This window comes from Echinops telfairi, unplaced genomic scaffold (genome assembly GCF_000313985.2).
Source record: "Echinops telfairi isolate 266 unplaced genomic scaffold, ASM31398v2 ScPeMD7_20;HRSCAF=75, whole genome shotgun sequence".
In the NCBI taxonomy this organism is placed as follows: Eukaryota; Metazoa; Chordata; class Mammalia; order Afrosoricida; family Tenrecidae; genus Echinops; species Echinops telfairi.
The window spans coordinates 9406840-9428123 of record NW_022103917.1 but is presented as its reverse complement, the minus strand read 5'-3'; the positions used below and the strand labels follow the sequence as shown (position 1 = coordinate 9428123).

General features: G+C 43.9%; 1 protein-coding gene and 1 pseudogene across 1 annotated transcript; both read right to left on the bottom strand.

The window, feature by feature from the left end:
• Positions 1 to 6416: 6416 nt before the first annotated feature.
• Positions 6417 to 17685, bottom strand: LOC101645249 (zinc finger protein 75D). Its single transcript, XM_045288368.1, has 4 exons — positions 17608 to 17685; positions 15377 to 15866; positions 14762 to 14888; positions 6417 to 7541 (listed from the first exon to the last, which is right to left on the bottom strand). The coding sequence occupies exons 2-4, from the start codon at positions 15785 to 15787 to the stop codon at positions 6832 to 6834; spliced, it is 1248 nt and encodes a 415-aa protein (XP_045144303.1). The 5' UTR covers positions 15788 to 15866; positions 17608 to 17685; the 3' UTR covers positions 6417 to 6831.
• A 2749-nt stretch (positions 17686 to 20434) lies between these two features.
• LOC101644937 lies at positions 20435 to 20962 on the bottom strand (annotated as a pseudogene).
• Between the last annotated feature and the right edge of the window lie 322 nt (positions 20963 to 21284).

Below are 21284 nucleotides of genomic sequence, written 5' to 3'. Positions count from 1 at the left end.
AAGTATTTCCTACCCCAAACCCAGCAATAAGAGACAGCCTTGGCAAGTTCAGTTCTCCCCAGAAGCCAATGTAGTCCCTCTGACAACACCCAGAAAGGCAACATCACCAGCAGAAGCATCTGGAGTCCGGCTAACCAGGAGTACGTTCCTTTAAATCAAAAGATACTGGGGTATATGGACCGAAATAACAAGTGGTGTGAGTAGAAGGCCTCTGCTGGCCTGAAATGTCCTTACTTCCCTAGGTGGCACTAGGGTGGACTGGCACAACTGGAAAGAGACACTGTAGCTACAATGAGTGGCCCATCTTAAGAAGTGTCTTTCTCCACCTATGGCTAAGACTCCCTTTCCACATGAAGATACACTAGGTGGCCTGGCCTGGGAAGACATCTACCACCCTGTTAGCCAGTGCCAGTAGGGAATCCGTGGGAGCCCCAATAGAAGTACTAGATTAAAAGAAAAGCAGTCCAAAATAACAGCTTTGAAAATTAAGATGTCATTGGGCTCATGGGCACCAAAACAAGAAATAATCTGCTTGCTATGCAAAACAAAGTGGCTTCCTGCTCAAATCAAAGACGTCAAGAGGGCCCAGTCTCTTCTAACATAATAGGCAAGATGACTAGGTCATATCCTAATGATTACTCATCAGACCAAGAACTGAGAAAATCACCACTTGAATGAGAAAGACCATCTAATTAGGATGGAAGCAGCTGAGACACCAGTAACAGAAAGACGACTAAACATAGGAATATGAACCAAAATACATCTCCACAAACAACAAAACGCTTTTCACAAATGACACATCCAATATATAGGCAAGATATGACAAAATACCCATTTATAAACTATCAAGGGCTCATGCGGGAGGGGGGAGCAGGAGGGAGGGGAAAAATGAGGACCTAATGTCGGGGGTTTAAATGGAGAGAAAATGTTTTGAGAAACGATGTACAAATGCGCGTTACACAATTGATGTGTGTATGGATTGGGATAACAGTTGTATGAGCCCCTAATAAAATGTTTAAAAAAAAAAAGGAAACTCCAAAGATAACATTTTTTAAATTGCTGGAAATAATAGTAAATTTTTGCAATATCACAGGCTGTGAGATCACATGGGAACATCAATTGCCTTGTTTGGAATTAAAGAAGAGGACTCTAAAAAGGATATTTAAAAAGTGATAACATTTACAATGCCAACCCAAGATATAAATTACTTAGGAATAAATCTAACCAGAGAAACAAAAGACTTCTACAAAAACGTATACAAAGTACTAATAAAGCACTTGTACAAAAATGCAAGAGACAAAATACAAACAGTAAACTGTCCCATGCTCCTGGATAGCAAGAATATGGTGAAAATGTCAATATTACTGAAAGCACTCTATAAATTCAATTCTGATCCAAGACCCAGCAAATTCTTCAACAACATGGAAAAGCTAACCAATTTTATATGGAAAGGAATTGAATCCAGGATAAACAAAACACAATTGCTAAAACAACAAAAATAGGAGACATTCCACTTTCCAATTTCAAAACTTATCATACAGCTATGCTCACAAAAACAACTAAGTATTCGTATATCTGCACATGTTGTGGCAGTTATATAATCTATCGACAACTTGAGGAAGGGGTGGAGTCTAGTCTTTCAATCAGATCTCAGCTGATGACCTCATTTGGTTGTGCACTGGAGAGAAATCGCTCACTGGAAGCCAGAAACACTCTCCCTACGAAACATTCCTGTTGGCAAGCCACATAGAGGGACACTGATCAAGCCAGAGCCCTCGAGTGGTAGAAACCACATAGAGACCCACACCAGCACTAAGATGCTTCCACCACCACTGAATCCTCAAGGCTTTCCACACAATGCCAGTGATCATCCTGCATTTGGCATCATTACATGTGTTGCATGAGTATGACGAGGAATTTATAGACTGGTATCGGACACAGGGACTAACATCAGACTTATGGACTTGATCTGGACTGGGCAGGGATGTTTTCTTAATATACAATTAGTCTTTGATATAAAGCTCTCTCTTACACATATGAGTATCCTTGGGATTCAATAGTCAACACAGACTGACACATCCGTCTGTGCATGTGTGTGTGTATACACAAAACCTTGACACGACGTAACCACGTGGCGCAACACATAAAAATATTGGGCTAAAGGGTCTTCGCCAATCAGAGCCAAATTTGCCCAATCCCTAGAAGTATGTGCTACAGAGGACATAACTAAACCGATAGATTGGGGAGAGGGGCCAGCATGCCATGCCTTCATGGAAGCAAACCAAGAAGGAAAAAGGGAGAGGGACCATCTAGACCCCATATACACACACAAAGCCTGTAGGATGACGTCCCTGCACAGAGCTGTGAAGCCAGAGAGAGGCCTGTAGGCCCAACAATAGCTCAAGACATGATGTCCCCTCCTTGGAACACACCGTGACAGAGAACATTTCTGGGAACACACAGGAGGAGTTAGTCTGGTCTGAACACTCCACAGTGGCGTGAACCGAGAAGGAAACATAACAGATCAGCCCTCCAGGTGCCCACAAAATAGACTTCAGGCTAGGAGGGGCAGCTCCTGGAACTCTCCCAGGACCAGTGGGCAGAAAGTCATAAAGATCAATGGACAGACCTGAAATTAATTAAGTTGTTTTGTTTGTTTGTTTGGATCTTTGGTTGGATTTTTCCTAGTTATTATTATATTTTTCCCCTTTTCTCTTTATATTCAATCCTTTGTTTTCTTTTTGTTTGTTCTCTGTTACTGTTTGTTTGACTACTTATGCAAGATAGGAATGGGAAGTAAGCTCTAGGGAAATTATCAGGATCAATGGTCCTGGACGGACTTGAGGGGTAGAGAAGGTTGGGAAAGGGAGCAGTGAGCAAACAATGCAATAGACAGGGGAATGACTAGTGATTGAAAATAAACAATGAGGAGGATGTAGAGATCCCGGTGGTGTTGGTGCAATACCAATCTAGCAGAGAGGAATTACTAAGAGGCAGAAGAAGGATGAGCTTGATGGTAGGGCTGGAGGAAGAGAAGGAAAGAAAGAGAGAGAGAGAGAATATCTAGGAGGCAAAGCTATGGATCAATGAATAAGAATATGTGTGTACATATGTAAATGCATGTTTTCATAAAAATAAGGGTATTGGCCTATGTACATTGTGTTAGTCCGGGGAAACTAGAGAAACAAAATACATAGATATTCATATGTGTGTAAGGGAAACTTTATATTAAAGAGCTACTGAATATTAAGAAAACATCCCAGCCCCATCCATATCAAGTTCCTAAGTCCAATGTTACCCTGTATGTAGACACTAGTCTTTAACTTCTTCAAACTCACAGCCATACAGTGAGCCATTATGCTGGAAGACCACAGGCCAGTTGGTGGAAATACTTGCCGATTCACTGGCATTAGGAGCCTCTCAGCAATGGCATCGGTCTCCACATGGCTTCTCCAGGTCCCAGAGGTTTGACTGCATCATGGTAGCTCCATACCTCTTCTCTATAGGGATGTCTCACAAGAAATGAGTATGTAACCTGCCTCCTGGGGTATCCTAGCCCCTCCAAATGAGGTCATCAATCTGCAACCTGATTGACAGGCTCAATACCACCCCTTCCCTCTTAAGTCTCAAATTGACAACAGATTATGTAACTACCACAAAAATGTAATTACATGGAAATACACTGTGGTAGTGGATGGACTTTGGTCCTCGGCTCATTCCCTGCCTCAATGCAAGAACACTTTGCTCTAACAACCTGGCATTCTGTTATACTCACACTCCTAGGGCAACCCGTGAAAACAAAATGGGTGCATAAACAAATGTGGTCAAGAACGCAGATGGTTCCTGGCTATCAAAAGACAGAGTGTCTGGGGTCTTAAAGAATTGATGTTAAACAAGCGGCCATTTTGCAGAGAAGCAACAAGCCCTCTTGGAAGAAGCACAAAAGACAGCGTTATCAGGAGGTATCGACGGAATTAGGTAACAGGTATCAGAATAACCCAGAGAAGCAAAAAAAACAAACAAAATATATTGTTGAGAAGGAGGGGGGTTGGAACAGGGACCCAAAACCCATCTGTAGACAATGGGACATCCCCTCACAGAAGCGTCACAAGGAAGGGATGATTCAACCAGGGTTCAATATAGCACCAATGAAACACAAAATATTCCTCTGGTTCCTGGAGGCTTCTTAACTGCCCACCTTAGTGACCACAGCCCTGCCTTTCCCTGTGGGCTAGACTGGAGCATGTGCACAGGTATAGATAACAGTAAAGAGCTCAGAACACATGGAATCCAAGAACAGGGGTGGGAATAGTGATACCAAGAGGGTTTGGGGAAGGTGGGGAGAAGCGGGAAGGAAGAGGGAACAGATAACAATGATCCAAACATCACCACCCCCACCACCCTGCAAAGGACACACAGCAGAAACCATGGGGGCAGGGAGGTGCCGGTTGGTGAAGATATGAAAATAATAATAATTTATAATTTATCAAGGGTCACAACGTTTGCGGGGAAGGTGGTATAAAGGAGGAGCTGATACTAAGGACTCAATAGAAAGTGAATGTTCAGAAAATAATGATGGCAACCTATGTACAAATACACTTGATGCACTTGATGTATGGGTTATTATAAGTGCTGTAACACACTCCAATAAAAGGATCTTTAAATAAACAATAACAAGAGGTAGAAACATTCTTTGACGGTTACCAGGAGCAAGAGTGGAAAAGATAGTAAACTGCTGACTAGTGGGTAGTTAAGTATTACACTGAGCGAAGGTGGAAGCAATACACAATAAGAAGGCAACATAAATGACAGAGGCAGAGGAAACCCTGGCAGTGGTACAAAAGTTAAAGAAAAGAGAAGACTGTTATATACACAATGCGACAATCACAGTGATCTAGAAGTAGATGCTGGGATGAACATGCAGACTGAATGGGTTTGGGAGGAGGGTAGGAGTGGGCATATACCTGCAAATAAATTTTTCTACCTGCAAATTTATCTGTGCTGGAACTTATCCACGCATGTGATGAGGCAGCTAAGGGCCAATGTTACTAAAACTTCTTAGATATAACCAGACACCTTCACAGAAAAAAATCACAGGGCCTGGGAGTTCAGGACCATGGAATCAGGAAATACCAAGATTAAATGGCACTGCACTGAGAAAATGGTAAAAATGCTACTTTGCTGAGGGGCAACTAGGGTCCTACAAGCTGAGTTGTGGCCTTCTGGTGTGTAGCTATTTGTCGCTCCTTGTCCAGAGGAAGGAAAAGGGGTGAAGGATATCAAAGGCACATGCAAACTATGAGTCGAATGGACAAAATAAACATCAGTCTCTATGCCCCTGAGACCTGAAGACCTGCCACTCCCATCTGCTCTGAAGGGATCCATATTTAGAGAGTCTTGTTCAGAGTGTGAGGGAAAATGTAGAATTAGCTCAAAATCATGTTTTTTAAAAAACAGGCTTAAACATAGACTGGTGCCAAGGCTATGCCCTTTAGGGACCCTTAAAGTCTGGAAATGAACTCACCCCCACGGCCAATAGACAGTTCTTTAAGGCGAAATATAACATTAGGCAGCTAAGCACACCTGGGAACACTCAGCAGATGGAGATCAAAGTGGCAGTATTTACCTGAGGACAAATTTCAGAAGGCTTAGGGAAGACGAAAATAAACAAATAAATACAACTATTTCAGTGCCTCGGAATTGATTGAGAATCATAGTGATCCTACAGCACCCAGTAGAACTTCCCTGATGGTTCCTGAAACTAATTCTTTGTAGGCGTAGAAAGCCTTGTCTCTCTCCTGCTGGTGGTTGGAAACTACCTGAGAAACACCTGACACTTGCCTGAGGAAAATGTTGAAAACTTACATCATTCCTCAGGTCTTCTTAAACCAAACAATCGATAAGTTAGAATAGCTACTTTTAAAGAAAGAAAAAGTAAAAAAAAAAAAAACAACTAAGGTTCGGCCTGGAGCAGATTAAGAACTACCTATATGAGATGAACTTGAAAACAGGAATTCAAAACATTAGATTGGAGCCCTTGGGACAGTTAGTGCATCTTAATGGGGGAGGGGGGATTACTCAGGAGGAGGCTAAGGATGGTTGCACAATTCAATGACTGTCATCAATGTCACCGAATTGTCCACATCAGAACTGTGAGATTGGAGAAATTGGAGAGCTAATAACCATGAGAACGATAAGGAGGAAAATGTTCCAAGACTGATTGTAATGACGGTTTTACACAACTATTGAATTATAAGATAGCTGAATGATAAACCAATAAAACTGTTGGGGTAAAAAAAGAGTGAAACTAGGATTCATGACCATCATATGCTTATCAAGCACCTGGTACCTGGAGAATATCAATCTCTGAGCATGGGAAAGCTCTAAGTAACCACAGATAGGATGACATAGCAAAACACGATGGAATTTTACTTTTATTTATAAAATACTTATGCGTCAATATCAATTTGGGCTAGTGAACTATTATACAGCTTCACGCAGCCTTTCAAGTTAAGCAGCTCTGGTGCTATAATGGGTGACATCTCGGGCTTCTGGGCAGGACAAAAATGAAGCCCCTGCACATGTTGCTCACCCGACACCCACAGGAGCAATTCAACTCTGTCCTAAGGGGTTACTATGACTCTATGCCACTGGGCTTTGAGTTCTCTAACTGAAAAGGTAACACCGAAGATAACCAACTAGGATTCCTTTCTGTGAAGCATGACATTGCCACCTCCCAAATTTCTCATTGATGAGATTACTAATATTGGTCATGTGTGGTTTCATATTATTTCACCCTCTCCATGATCAAGCTCCCTGTAATGATTTTATTCAGACTGGGGCCACAGGACAATCTTCCCTCGGTCTGTGAAGTTTCTGGTGTCTCACTAGGCTTGACCGCCTGCTAAAGTTTCTCTTGCATGTGCTACAGGAATAGGGCTGCTCACCTGTATGGGTTCTCTGGTGCTTAATAAGATGGGAGTTCTGAATGAACCTTTTCCCACATTCATGGCATTTAAAGGGTTTTTCTCCCGTATGGATTCTTTGGTGTGTATGTAGATTTGTGTTGTGACTAAAGCTTTTTCCACACCACGAACATTTGTGTGGTTTTATTCCTTGGTGTGTCATTAGGTGCTTATTAAGATCTGAACTCCATCTAAACCGCCTATCACACTGTTGACATCTATATGGTTTCTCTTCCGTGTGAATTCTCTGGTGTTTAATAAGGTCAGAGCTCACTCTGAAGCTTTTCCCACATTCCTGACACTTAAATGGTTTCTCTCCTGAGGGACCTTTCTTCTGAAGATCTGTACATTTGGGAACATCTTGTTTGCATGTGGAATGTTTCTTTCTTTTCCTCCCTGGACAATTTCGATGTCGTTTCCGCACCCTGAATATGCCACCACGATTTTCTGTGCCTGTGGTTTTCTGGGGAGTGTCCATTTTGGCTTTTTTTGATACTCGGCCTCCCGGGGCTTGTATTTCTAACTCAGCAGCAGGCACGGGCTGATCATTCACGGGATAATTTCTGATCTTCAGACCTGTTGGAACAAACAGAAGACTCAGTCAGCTATATCCCATAGCATGAAAAATGCAGGGATGAAGGAAGAGTCCGTGATGATTGTTTTTTGTTTTTTTTTTAATATCAGAACAAATGAGTTCGGTACTGTTCTTGAAAAATGACATAGAACTGTTTCTCCCTACTCTTCTGGCTCAGCACAACTACAAGCCCAGGTTATACTATAAATAAAAATAAAAGGAGAACTCTGAATAAACCCTATCAAGTATGTCCCAACCCCAACCGAGCAACAAGAGACAGTCTTGGCAGGTTTCTTTCTCCCAGACACCAATGGAGTCCCTCTGAAAACACCCAGAAAGCCAACATCACCAACAGAACAATCTGGAGTCTGGCTAATAGCAAGTGGCCAGAAGTGCTTTCCTTTAAACCAAAAGATACTGGGGTATATGGACAGAAATCATGAGTGGTCTGAGTACGAGGCCTCTGCAGGTCTGAAACGGCCTTCCCTCCTGGTCTCCTGAAGAATTTGACCAAACATTCAACACACAATTTTACACAATCTCTTGCAGAAAATAAATAAAAATAAAAATGCAATGAACTACGTAATATTCAGCTCTTCTACCTAGAGCCTGTTACTGCCACCAAATGGTGGTAGTTTTCCTGATGAGTCTGGGTGACAAGGTAGGGGAAGATACTGATTATATGATTCAGCTGCGGTTGTTAATAGTGTTCACTGTGATGCTCATATTGCTGAGTATAGAATCAGCCATCTCAGAAGCAAGAAACAGGATTTCATTACTGGTGAGAGAGAAGCAACAGAACTGGAGCATGTGTACATCGGATCCTGATATCCCTATACATTTAACTGCCTTGAACCATGCAACAGTTGTGACAGCAGAGAAGTGGTAGAGTAGCAAGTTCAGAACCAGGAGCCAGAGCATGAAGCACAGAGGTGGACTTCACAACCCTGAAGTAAAGAGAAAGTAAAGCTGAGTTACTTCAGGCAAGAGGCTAGCTTGTGGAGTGGGGTGACTCCAAAAACTTAATTGTGGGAGCTAGGCTTGCTGTCCCACAGATCTAGAGCTGAGCAAGTTTGCACTGAGGCTACTGGTGGAGTAGCATGCCCTTTGGCTATTTACTGGAAGCTTAAAAAGGCTCCCTGAGGCTACTGGTGGTGTAGCATGCCCTTTGGCTATTTACTGGAAGCTTAAAAAGGCTCCGTAACATTGCGTGAGCAGGGCAGAGACCAGGTTGAGAGGCTGAGGGCCAGGGGGAGGCCTGCATGCAGACATGGCAGGGACTATCTGAGCTGAACAGCAATCTTGAGCATTTATCACCGTTTGAATTCTCTAATAAACCCCATAATCACAAGTATTGTCTGTTAGCTCTGTGTGACCATAGCAATGAATTACTGAACCCAGCTGAAAAGTAGACAGTGCTGTAGTAGAGACCAAACATCACAAACTTAACGCCATCGTGTCAATGCCAAAGACCCTACAGGGCAAGGTAAAATTGCCTTAGTGAGTTTCTGATACCGTAACTGTTTATGGGACTAGAAAGCCCCATTTTTCCCCCAACAGCAGTAGAAGGGGTTGTCTTCTGAGGAGCACCTGGTGGTTTTGAACTGCTGACCTAGTGGATGGATATCAGCCCAATGCATAACCATTAAACCACCAAGGATCCCTGAGAGAAGGACCAAACCAAACTCCGTACTCACTGCCATTGAGTTGATGCCTATCAACAACCCTATAGGGCAGGATAGAACTGCCCCTGTGACTTTCCGAGACTGAACCTCTTTATGGAGCAGCAAGCCCAGCCTTTCTCCCGAGAAAGTTGAAAGTAGCACAACTCGGGACCACTGTGCCACCAGAGCTGTCTGAGAAATGATAGGAAGTTTGAAGGGTGGCACATGTGTTCTCCTTAGAGTGTTAGGAATTGGCCTTGGCCACCTGGCACTGCTGATGATTTTCCTCCCTCCTTATAAAACTTGAGGTCAGATGCCAGCTCCGCATCGTTTCTTCTTTTTACAGGAGGAAATACTTCACAATTCATTTTATAAGGCGGTATCTTCACTATAGCAAACCAGTTCTATGATCGTTACGGTGTTCTGTCAAGTCGCTAGGTCAAGATTCTCAGTGGCCTGGCAGTTAAGATCTAGTAAACCCCCAAAATGAGATCTCCTTGAGGGTGTGTTTTAGTTGAGGAAGGATACCCCTTTCAACAAATGGTGCCAACACAACTGGACATTCATAAGCCAAAAAGAGCAAAGGAACAAACAAAACTCCACCACAATCTAAGCCTCACATCTCACACAATAATTAAAGTAGATCACAGACTTAAAAGTGCAAACCTACAAAGTCTTTACAGAAAAAAAAAAAGAGAGAGAGAGAGAACATCTTCCAGATCTTGTGCTAGGCCGAGTTCTTACACTTGACAGCATAAGAAAGAACTATAAAAGGAAAAATTTGAACTTGAATTCATGGAAATAAAAATTGTGTGCTCTTGAGATGCCCATGAGAAGAGGATGGGGGTGGGGGGAAACTTGACGGGAAGAAACTAAATTCATCAACCTATCTAACGAAGGACCAGTATCTGAAATATATTTTTAAACTTTCTAGGCTAACTACCTAAGAGTGAGCTGATTTCATATCACTTCTAAAATTGCATCTTAGTTTCATAAGATACACCAAGACTTTCCCGGAGTGTATCATTCTGTATTCTCATCATCAATGGATGAGCAATCCAGTTTTTCAGACACTCCCACTAGAATATGGCCCAAAGGCAGTTCACTGGATAGGATCTACAGGTGGCAAACAGGCATGTGAAAAGATGTAGAGCGGCATTTCCCAATAGGGAAATGCAAATACAAATGTAATTTTCACTCACTGAACAAAAATGAAACCAAATCCACTACCCATCCAGTCGATTCTAATTCACAGCAACCCGAAAGAGGTTCCCGGACTGTAGATCTTTGTGTTACCTGACAGCTTCATCTTTCTTTGACAGAATGGTTAATTGCTTTTTTCAACAGCCAACCTTGTGGTTAGCAGTCTAATACCTAACTCACAGCACCACCAGGCTCCTTTATACCCACAATCTCACTGCCGTTCAATCGATTCTGACTACAGTGTCCCTGTGGGACAGGGTCAAAGTGCTTCTGTGGGTTTCTGACATTGTAACTCTGTCCCAGAGTAGAGACCCGCCTTTCTCCTGTGGAGCGCCTGGTGGTTTCAAACTGCTGACCTGGTGGATCACAGCCCAACACAGAACCAATACATCACAAGGGCTCCTTTTCTATTCATTAGCATGGTTAAAATTTAAAAGGGAAGGTAATATAAAATATGGAGACACTGGATCACAAATACAGTGATGGTGAAAATGCAAACTGGCACACTGGAAAACAAGCAGTTTCTCCCAAGACTACGATGCACTTCTCATATGAATCAGCAAACTCACGCTTAGGTATTCATCCCAGGGAAGTGAAACGTATGTCAATATCAACACTGCACACAATAGCTCACAGCAGCTTTATTCAGAACACCCCACAACTAGAAACAGCAAAAATATCTTTCCATGGATGAATCTTTATACGCAATCCATGTGAGCAGCTATACTATCGACTACTACTCAGGAATGAAAAAGAACGCGCTACTGGTACTTGTGGCAACTTGGATGAACCGCCAGGAAATTACACTGAATGGAAAAACAAAACAAAACCCCACAAAGATTATATACCCTACGATTCTATTTATGTGACATTTTTGAAATGGCAAAATTTTACAAATGCAGACAAAATGAATAGGGAGCATGGGTTAGTGACGGGTGGAAGGAGTGTATGGGAGAGAAATGCAATGGGGATGTTTACGGTAATGGGATTGTTCATCTATCTTGATGGTAGCGGTAGATACACAAATTTCCATGTGTACTGCAAATTGTACACATGCACACAAATGAGTACAAGTAAAACCTAGAAATCTCACTGATTGGTAGATTACATTAATTTTAATATCCTGGTTGTGATTGCACATTACCAAATGAAACTGGTAATGTGTACATGGATATCCTATGTTTTACATAGGATATCTGTATGTGAAGCTATAATTACATTAGAAATATCACTTTAAAAAAAGGCAAGACCCCTGTATAGTTTCCTATCAACTATTTTCTCTCTCCTCATTTTATCTATAGGAAACTATGCAATAATATCTTTGCCCCTTAGATTCACAGTTCATCACTTTAGGTTGGGGCAGAAACTTAAGGCTCTAATAATAAACTTTTGAGGTCATCAAGAGTCATCCACAATTAATTGGTCCATGAATAGATATATGCAAATCCATGTTTCTTTGATGAAGACAAGGAGGTTAGTTTGAGGACTAAGGTATGCCTGAGACAAGCCATGGCATTTTCAATGGCCTCACATGCATGTGGAAGTTAAACACTACATAAGGAAGACTGAAGAAGACTTGATGCATCTGAATTACGGTGCTGGCAACGAATATTGAAAGTAACATGGAGTGTCAAAAAAAAACAAACAAATCTGTTTTGGAAGAAGCATAGTCAGAATGCTCCTAAGAGTAAGGGAGGTCGTGACTTGGTCTCACATACTTTGGACATGTTGTCAGGAGAGAGCAGCCCATGGAGGGGGACATCATATTAGGTAAAGTGGAGGGGTAGTGAAAAAGAGGAAGGCAATCAACAAGATGGATTGACACAGGGCCTGCATCAATGGGTTCAAACATAATAACAATTGTATTGTGAGGATAGCTAGACCAAATGGTGTTTCATTGAGTGGTACGCAGGATTGCTAAGAGTCAGAACGGGCTCGACGGCTCCTAAGAATATTACAGCAAAAAGACAAAATTGATGAAAATGCACACTGATAGGGTGGACAGAGAAACTATGCAACATACACACAAAGGAATACTAATAAAGACTAATTGAACATTAAAGAATAATGATAACTCTGATATCTAACTTTCAGAATAACTATAAAAAATTAAGAATAATAAACATTCAAACATAACATGAAAGAACATTCAGAATACAGTGCTGAGTGAAATAAGTAGATTAAAAAAAGACAAACTGGGTAGGAGAGCGCTTCTGTAAAAAGTCAAGAAAAGGTTCTCACCTTAAAAGTAATATTCTTTGATAGTTACCGGGGCAAAAGGAGTAGAGAGAGCAAACGACTGACTAGTAGTGGGTAGTTAAGTGTTAAACTGGGTGAAAGATGGAGACAATATGTAATAGAGAAAGGCAACATAAATGATAGAGGCAGAGGAAACCCTGGCAGTGGTGCAAGGGTTAAAGAAAACAGAAGACTATTATATACACAATGCGACAATCACAGTGATCTAGAAGTAGATGCTGGGATGGACATGCAGACCGAATGGGTTGGGCAGGAGGGGAGGAGTGGGCATATACCTACAAATATATCTTTCTACCTGTACATTTATCTGTGCTGAAACTTATCCATGCATGTGATGAGGCAGCCAAGGGCCAACATCACTAAAACTTCTTAAATGTAACCAAATACCTTCACAGAATAAATCAGAGGGCCTGGGAGGAGTTCAGGACCATGGAATCAGGAAACACCAAGGTTAAATGGCACTGCACTAAGAGAATGATCTAAATGCTACTTTTGTGAGGGGCAACTAGGGTCCTACAAGCTTGCTAGTAGTCGGATAAGGTGTAGGTATTTATTGCTCCTTGTCCAGAGGAAGGAAAAGGGGTGAAGGATATCAAAGGCACATGGAAACAATGAGTCCAATGGACTAATGACCAAAGCAAACATCAGTCTCTATGACCCTGAGACCAGAAGAACTAGATGGTGTCCAGCTGCCACTCGCAACTGCTCCGAATGGACTCATCATTAGAAAGTCTTGCTTAGAGAGGAAAAATGCAGAACAAGAGTCAAAATCGTTTTTTTTAAAAGAGGCTTAAATAGAGACTGGTGGTGTACCCAAGACTATGCCCTTCAGTCACCCTTCTAAGTCTGCAAATGAACTCACCCCCATGGCCAACAGACAGGACTCTAAGGGAAATATAATACTAGGGAATGAAGTACACTTGGGAACACTCAGCAGCTGGAAGTCAAAAGGGCCGTATTTACCTGAGGGCAAAGTTCAGAAGGCTTAGGGAAGACCTAAATAAATAAATAAATAAATAAAACTATTTCAGTGTCTAGGAATTGATTGCGAGATCCGGCAGTACCCAGTAGAACTGCCACAAGGGTTCCTGAGACTCTTTACAGGTGTAGAAAGCCTTGTCTTTCTCCTGCAGAGTGGCTGAGGGTTTCAAACCACCCGGTAACCCCCTGAGGATAACTTGTAAACATCCAACCACTCACGAGGTCTTCTGGAAATCACACAATTGATAGGTTGGATGGACTAGTTTTAAAGAAAGAACAAGGAAAACAAAAGGTTTGGCCTGGGGCAGATTCAAAAGATTAGATTGGAGCCCTTGGGCAGTTAGTGCATCTTAAAGGGGGAGGGGGAATTACTCAGGAGGAGGCTGAGGATGGTTGCACAATTCAATGATGGTCATCAATGTCACCGAATTGTCCACATCAGAACTGTGAGATTGGTGTGCGTGGTGCTGTGACGTCTCCACCAGAAACGATAAAGACAACCACTTTGCCTGTGGAAAAGAGACCCGGAGGTTGCGGTGGAGGTCGGGCTATGGAACACACACTGGAGTGGGGCTTGGGGGACTTGAGATAGAAAGCCATTGAAGTAAGCCTGCGTTAGCGAGGACAATGACTTACATAAAAAGGTAACAGCAGAAGAAAATGAGACAAGATTTAAGTCAGGATATATTGTGACGCTAGGGCTCGCGGAGGGATCCGTTGCAGGGCTCAACAGAGAGTTGGGGGTGGGGGAGGGGCGGGAATATCCATGAGATTTCTGGTCTGAGCAACTGGAAGAATGCTGGTGACTGGTCCTAAACCTGATGGGAAAGACCGGGATGAACACCATGGTAAGATGTTCTGAGGCATGGGGCAGGTGAGTCATTCTACTAGAATAAGGAAGTGAGACATGTGTATTTGGCTATGCCCTCTCCAGGTGATCGGAATACATCTTCCTCTTCCTTCACACCATACAATTCAAAACCAAGCAGCTATTGAAAGAGTGGCTCATGGGAATCTACAATACACATTCTCTGTACGCGCGGAGATGCAGTCACTGTCAACTGAGAACATAACAGATTACTCGAATTCTAAGAAGGGGAAAAGTTCATCTTTACCCAGAGAGATGACAGTCTCATAGGTGTCCTGCATCACACTGTTGTAGAGGGCCTTCTGATTGACATCCAGTAACTCCCATTCCTCTTGGGAGAAATTGAAGGAGACATCTTCAAAGGTCAGCAAACTCTGAAGAAGAAAATGCGCTGCCCGTCAGTACGTGCCACTGCAGAAGCAGTCCAAGCACCTGTGTGAGTTACAAGGTGAGCCAGAGACGAAAGGAGGCTAACAGTACACGAGGGAGGTAAGGAGAGGGATTAGGAGAGAGGGAGAAGTTATGAAGGAAGGAGCCAACGGGATCAAAAAAAATGCCTGGCAGGTGCCCAATCCCCACTGTGCCATGTCTGGCTGTCCAGGGGAGATGGCTGGGTGGAACAAGCCTTGGAGTGCCTGCTGGGTAGTGGGGGACACAGACAGCAGGCAAAGGGACTGAGACCTGTGGAAGACTATTGCTGGGGACCTACGGATTCAGGTTCTGCCTCAGCTTCTGCCTCAGCGGTGCAAAGGGAGCAACAGAAGAGCAACCCAATCGCCACCTCAGCCCTCAGGATCCCCACCCTCCCCAGGAGAGCCACATCTATATTATTTTCTTGGACATATCAAGACTCTCTTCTCACCTCTTTTCTCCCCGGATCAAATTCTCCCCGAAAGAGGTCCACCAGAGCAACAGCCTCCTGGATACTCTGTGGATGGTGCTTCTGCATCTGGCTCTGGAACTCCCTGGGCAGTATGGCCAGGAACTGCTCTAGCAACAGCATTTCCAAGATCTGCTCTTTGGAGTGGCTCTCTGGCCTCAGCCACTGACGGCATAATTCCTGAAGCTGGTTGACGACCTGGAGGGGAGGAGCTGCTTCAGGATAGAAGAAGTTCCTGAAGTGCTGGCGAGAGTTCTCAGGATCAAGACTGTTACTCAGTGGGGTGAATTTTTCACCCTGATTGGAGGTGTGTTTCACAGGCCCCTTCAGGCCCACCCTGGGCCTCAGCTTGGGGATCCAGCCTGCAGCCACCTCAAGATCTCCCATCATCATTTTACTCCGAGAATAGGTAACTCCTGCGACAACCCCCGGTGCCACCTGTGACACGTGAGGCAATAAGAGGATCTTCTTCCTGCGGACATGGAGGGAGAACAAGAGAAAAGTACATCAGAGAAGAAAGCCACATGACCCTTGTGTTACTCGATACTTATCGGGAAAAGAACAGAAATGCTGCTGGCTTATGGTCCTTTAAAACTAACTGCTCAGTCCTGGAACACCCAGAGGGATCGGTTACTTCCGGACACAGACGTCATTCCTTTGGTGCTCAGCAGCTCAGAGAAGGCAAATGCCAATTGATGGCTCTCTGGTTATCTGTTTTCTGGTTCTTGAAATGTTGGCGGGTGACAAAATTGGCACCCAGCAGCTGAAAGGAGCTATGAGATTGTCTGAAAACCTAATCGCTGTGTTGGTGTCCTTCCTTCTCAATGACCAGGGAATATTGGGATGAAACAGACAGATTTTGCTTCTCTGGATGTTAATATTCTGGTGGTGTAGTGGTTACATGTTGGGCTGCAACACACATGGTCGCCAGTACAAAACCACCAGCCACTTCAAGGGAAGACGGCTAGGCTTTGTACTCCAGGAAACAGTTCAAGTCCTGGAAACCCACAAGGGCTCCCTGGCAGTGAGAGAGAAATGTTACCAGACAATTCCAGAGTTTTGGTTGTGCTTGCGGAGATTCTTTTTCTCATGTCCCTTCACCCTTTATGTGAAGATGAAAGCTTTAACTTATTTGAATAATTAATAGGCTCCTTACCATTGTATTAATACTGGCGGAAAGCAGGTGCAGTGACACCAGAATAGAAGGCGAGCAGCTAAGAGAAAAAAGTAGCTTTACTCTTCTCTTATCAGGCACTTGACTAAGCTACCACCCTTCATCAGTTTTCACTGACACTGATTTACAAGACATATAAAGGGTGGGGGTGTTCAGACAACTCTTACCTATATTTTGTATTTATTTACTTTAACTGGAGGGAAAATTAAAGCTGGCCTTTGTTTACAAGACAGAAATTTAGCTGGTAAAAGATAATGAAAAGGTGACAATGAAGGTGTGCACAGACAGGGAAGCTTCTGGTAAGGTTAACCCTCTGCTCTCTCTGTATTTCCTCATTCTTCTGAGTCATTTAACGTGTCGGAAAGGCTGGGGACAGCCCATTTTCGCCGATGAGATCCATTTGCTTCAAGGATGCCTGGGAAATGGCTGGCTCCAGGCTACTTATTCGGGTTCACAAGTGAAGAGGGCACTTATATTTTTTCATGTTAACAGAAGCAGCCATTTTTCGGTGTGCCTGGATATCCTGAACCGACCGGACCACGAGCCTTTCTCGTCGTAGTTATAAACATTACTGTCCTGACTCTCTAACTTGGATTTGCTCTGCCATCTGGACGGACTACAAAACCGAAACTCAAACGCACTGCGACTCCAGGCGCCGCTCTGGGACGGGGGAGAACTGGCCCTGTAACTTTCCGCGACTAACTCTTTGGGGGGCGTCGAAAGCCCGGTCCATCTCCGGGACTACGGCTTGTACTGCGCAGCTGGGGTGGGATCCTGGTTCCAAGCGGGGCGCTGCCGCCGTCGCCGCAGCAGTCGCCCAGCCCGTAACTTCTCACCGGACAGACAGACAGAGGCAAGTTAGACCGCCTGCGGGAGCTGAGGAGAGCAGCCGCCTCCCGGCAACCCGGCTATCGCTGTGTCCGGAAAATGGCTGCATCCGAACCCGTGCCCACTCCCGCGCCACGCAGCTGCCCGCAAGGCAAGCACCTCCCCGAGGTCTCCCTGTCGGCACCCAACGGGAAATCCGTTCCTCGGTTACCTCCAGACAGTTCGGGCTTCCGGTCCCAAAGGCAGCGTTCGTTCTCACGGCCGGCCGGCAGCACACGCCCGAGTCCACAGGCAAGGCGGTGGGAGCCCCGTGCGCGGACGGCCTGGGGAGAGCCGTTGCCGCTCCGCTTCCGGATCTCGCAGAGCCAATGGGAGATCAGGCCTTCTCGGCCCCTCCCCCCAACACCCTACCCCCCCACGCCCCACTTGCTACTTTGGGGTGGAGGTTTGCGGATCACGCGCCAACCGGAAGAGGAAGGAAAGCGTTTCCGTTGACGCTGGGGCACGCCAACCGACTCCCCTCCCTCTCTACCTGTGGGAGCTCAGCCTGGGGAGTCAGGAACTGGTCTGCGCGCCTTTACTCTCCCAGACGAGCCAGTTCCCGGCGTCTTTATTAACGCCTTTGCTAATTTCATAGCTTCAGACCCGGCCGGCCCTCGGGGGTGCCTGAAACATTCCCTCGCTTGGTAGCAATCAGGACTTCAGGCGACCACGGTCAGAGCTCACCCCTGCTCTCCGAGCTGTGGCGCAGCCACAGCGTTCCGCTGTCACTCTCAACACCCACGCCCCATCTCCCTGGTCACCCCACCCAGTGACAGGCGCCTCTGAGTTGTCAAGGGATCCCGTAGTTAAGGTGAGCTGGCTCCCCATCGTGCATGCACAGTCGCTGTGAGTCTGCATTGGCTCGAAGGCAGTGAGCGAGTCTTGGTTGGATATGCAGTTTGCAAATTTTTTCTTCCACTAAGGAGCTTATCTTTGCATCCTCTTCGCATAGACTATCACGATACAAAAGATTTTAGTTTGGGTAGCGCATTCACTTCTGTCAAGTCAAAGACTGACTCATAGACCTGTGCTCATCGGCTTCTGCAACTGAAACACTTTTTACCAGAGTAGAAAGCTACGTCTTTCTCCCATAGAGCGGTTCATATGCATGTGAAAGTTGGACGTTGAATTTAAAAAAGAGGAAAAAGAAAAAGAGTCGGTGTGTTTGAATTGTACTGGTGCAGAATATTGAACATACCATGGACTACTAAAAGGATAAACTGGTGTGTCTTGGAATAAGCACGGCCTCAGTGCTCCTCAGAGGCAAACATGGCCAGACTTTGTCTTACATACTTTGGACATGGTGTCAAGAGAGACCAATACCTGGATAAGAACACTATGCTTGGTAAAGTGGAGGGGCAGCACAAAAATGAAGCCCCTCAAGGAGATGGGTTGACACTCTGGCTACAACTATGGGTTGAAGCAGAGGGCCAAGTGTGAGGATGGTGCAGGACCAGGCAGTGTTTCCTTCTGCTTCCTATGGTTGTGCATGGGTCACTATAGCTCAGAACCGACGCGAGGGCACCTAACAACAACAGCAACATAGATGAAAATTACATATACTTTTGCATACATATATGAAAATACAAACTCACAAATATATATATATTTGATTTTGCTTCTCTAGAGAAACCAGCATAAGACAGTGCTTCATCCCCTAAACTGGCATTTCCTAGAACCGATATTGGAAGAAAACTGTATTCTTCTGAATTTTAATGAACCTGAGAGAACCCGATTAGTTCAATAATAAATGAAGGTCAATCAGGCTCTGTCCTAAACAAGAGGAAGTTACTGAGATATTGAGTCTCGTTTCTGTGGCATACTTTACTTCCTGTTAGCACCTGGAAGAGATAGAAGTGGACATTTTACCTTCTTATGAAGTCATATATCTGGAATGAGAATCATGAAATTAATCTACAGAAGGACATTTTCAAGTGTCTGGTATGGCTATGGGCAGCAGTAGGAGGGTCTGAAAGTAATGTCTGAAGGCATAGAACTCTGGGGGATTTATATGAAGCAGTGGATCAGAAGTGCCAATAAATAAAGCTCTTACATTTCTTCAGGTGAAAAAAGGAGTCTTGACTGCGTTACAGTAAAATCTATACCAGAGTCATCTAAAGTCTCAAATACAAGGGGACTTCAGAAAGTTCATGGAAAATGACATTATCTTTTTATTCTATTTTTCATAGACTTTAAAAATTCCTTGTATAGTAAACGTTCTCATACTCTGCACTAATGTACATCTAGAAAAAACAAGTGATAGGAGAATTGACTTTTTTCTTTTTTTAACTGTGTGAAACTACGTGTAAAGTTGTTGTATTTCTCTCTAAGAACTTCCATATTCTGAACTTGGATAATATACCAAATGTGGAATCACTCACTGCCATCAAGTCAATTCTGACCCTACAGGATAGGATTGAACTTCACCTGTAGGTTTCTGAGACTGTAACTCTTTACTGGAGTAGAAAGCCTCATTTGTCTTTCTCCCATGGAGTGGCTGGATGATTTCAAACTGCTGACCTTACGAGTAGCCACCTTAAATATGGAATCCTTTCAGTGAAAAACAACACTTGAGAATATATACGATAGACACAAGGAAGTAGCTAAGAATGGAAAAGTGCCATTATCAATTGTTTACCTAGAGATGAACTTGGTAAACAATAAGTATCATTCAAATTAAATCTCATGCTTCTGAGAATGGTATATTGAGGTCAGTAAAAATAAGATTCCATTCATATAGATGAAAGAACCTACTAGATTTCTTATTTACCTCGTTTTTATACGGATGTTTCCAACCATCAGCTCTGTACACACTCCAATGTTAGGATTTTTTCCTCTTTTTTTATTTAGTTTTTATTTCATAATCATAAACTTAACTCTGCTTTCCAGCTGGACTTAGGGGGACTAAGGAAACTAGGAAACTCCGAGAGCTGGAGTGAGAGCGCGAAGCTTACGATACTGCAAGCACATTGGAAATAGAAGGGTGATTTCCCAAACTACACGAGGAATGGTCTGGTGCTTAAGATGAAATACAGATCAGATTTATTAAAGTTGTTCTCAATGGTGGTCTTCTGGCTGGTCTTCCCATTCCTGGACCCCGAACACTCCATGGCTTGCACAATGGCCACGACTTCTTTCACTTGACCAAAGACCACGTGCTCGCCATCCAACCATTCAGTCTTAGCGGGGCAGATAAAAAACTGGGACGCATTTGTATGGGCCCAGAATGTTGGACAGGATGCCAGGACCTATGTGCTTCAGGATGAAGTTCTCATCTACAAACTTCTCTCCATGGATGGGCTTACCACCAGTGTCATTATGGTATGTGAAGTCAACATCCTGTAACATAAACCCCAGAAGGACTCTGAACAGGAGCTTTTATAGCCTAAACCTGTCTCCCCAGTGCTCAGAGCATGGAAGTTTTCTCCTGTTTTTGGAACTTTGTCTGTAAACAGCTTGAAAGAGACGCAGCCGAGAGGCTTGCCATCGATGGCTATGTCGAAAAAGACAGTAGGGTTGACCATGGCTGGGCGCAACAGGACCAGACAAAACTACACATTCAGGCAGCTGCGGCAGCAAAGCGGCCCACTGTAAGGATTCTTGTAACTTGGAGTCTACCCAGATAAACCGGCAACTTCCAAATGAGTTCTACAGAACACCATGGTCTCTGTTTGATTTTTTTAATGTTTTATTCCTGGAAGTGAGAGAAAAGGAGACTTGTGAAGGGAGGTAATCAAACTGCATCTCTGCTACATAAGATTACTCTGTTTTGACCTAGAATTATGTATGCTTTGTCAGGGGGAGGGAGGAGGGATACTAGTTTTTTCTCTCTCTTCTTATTTAATC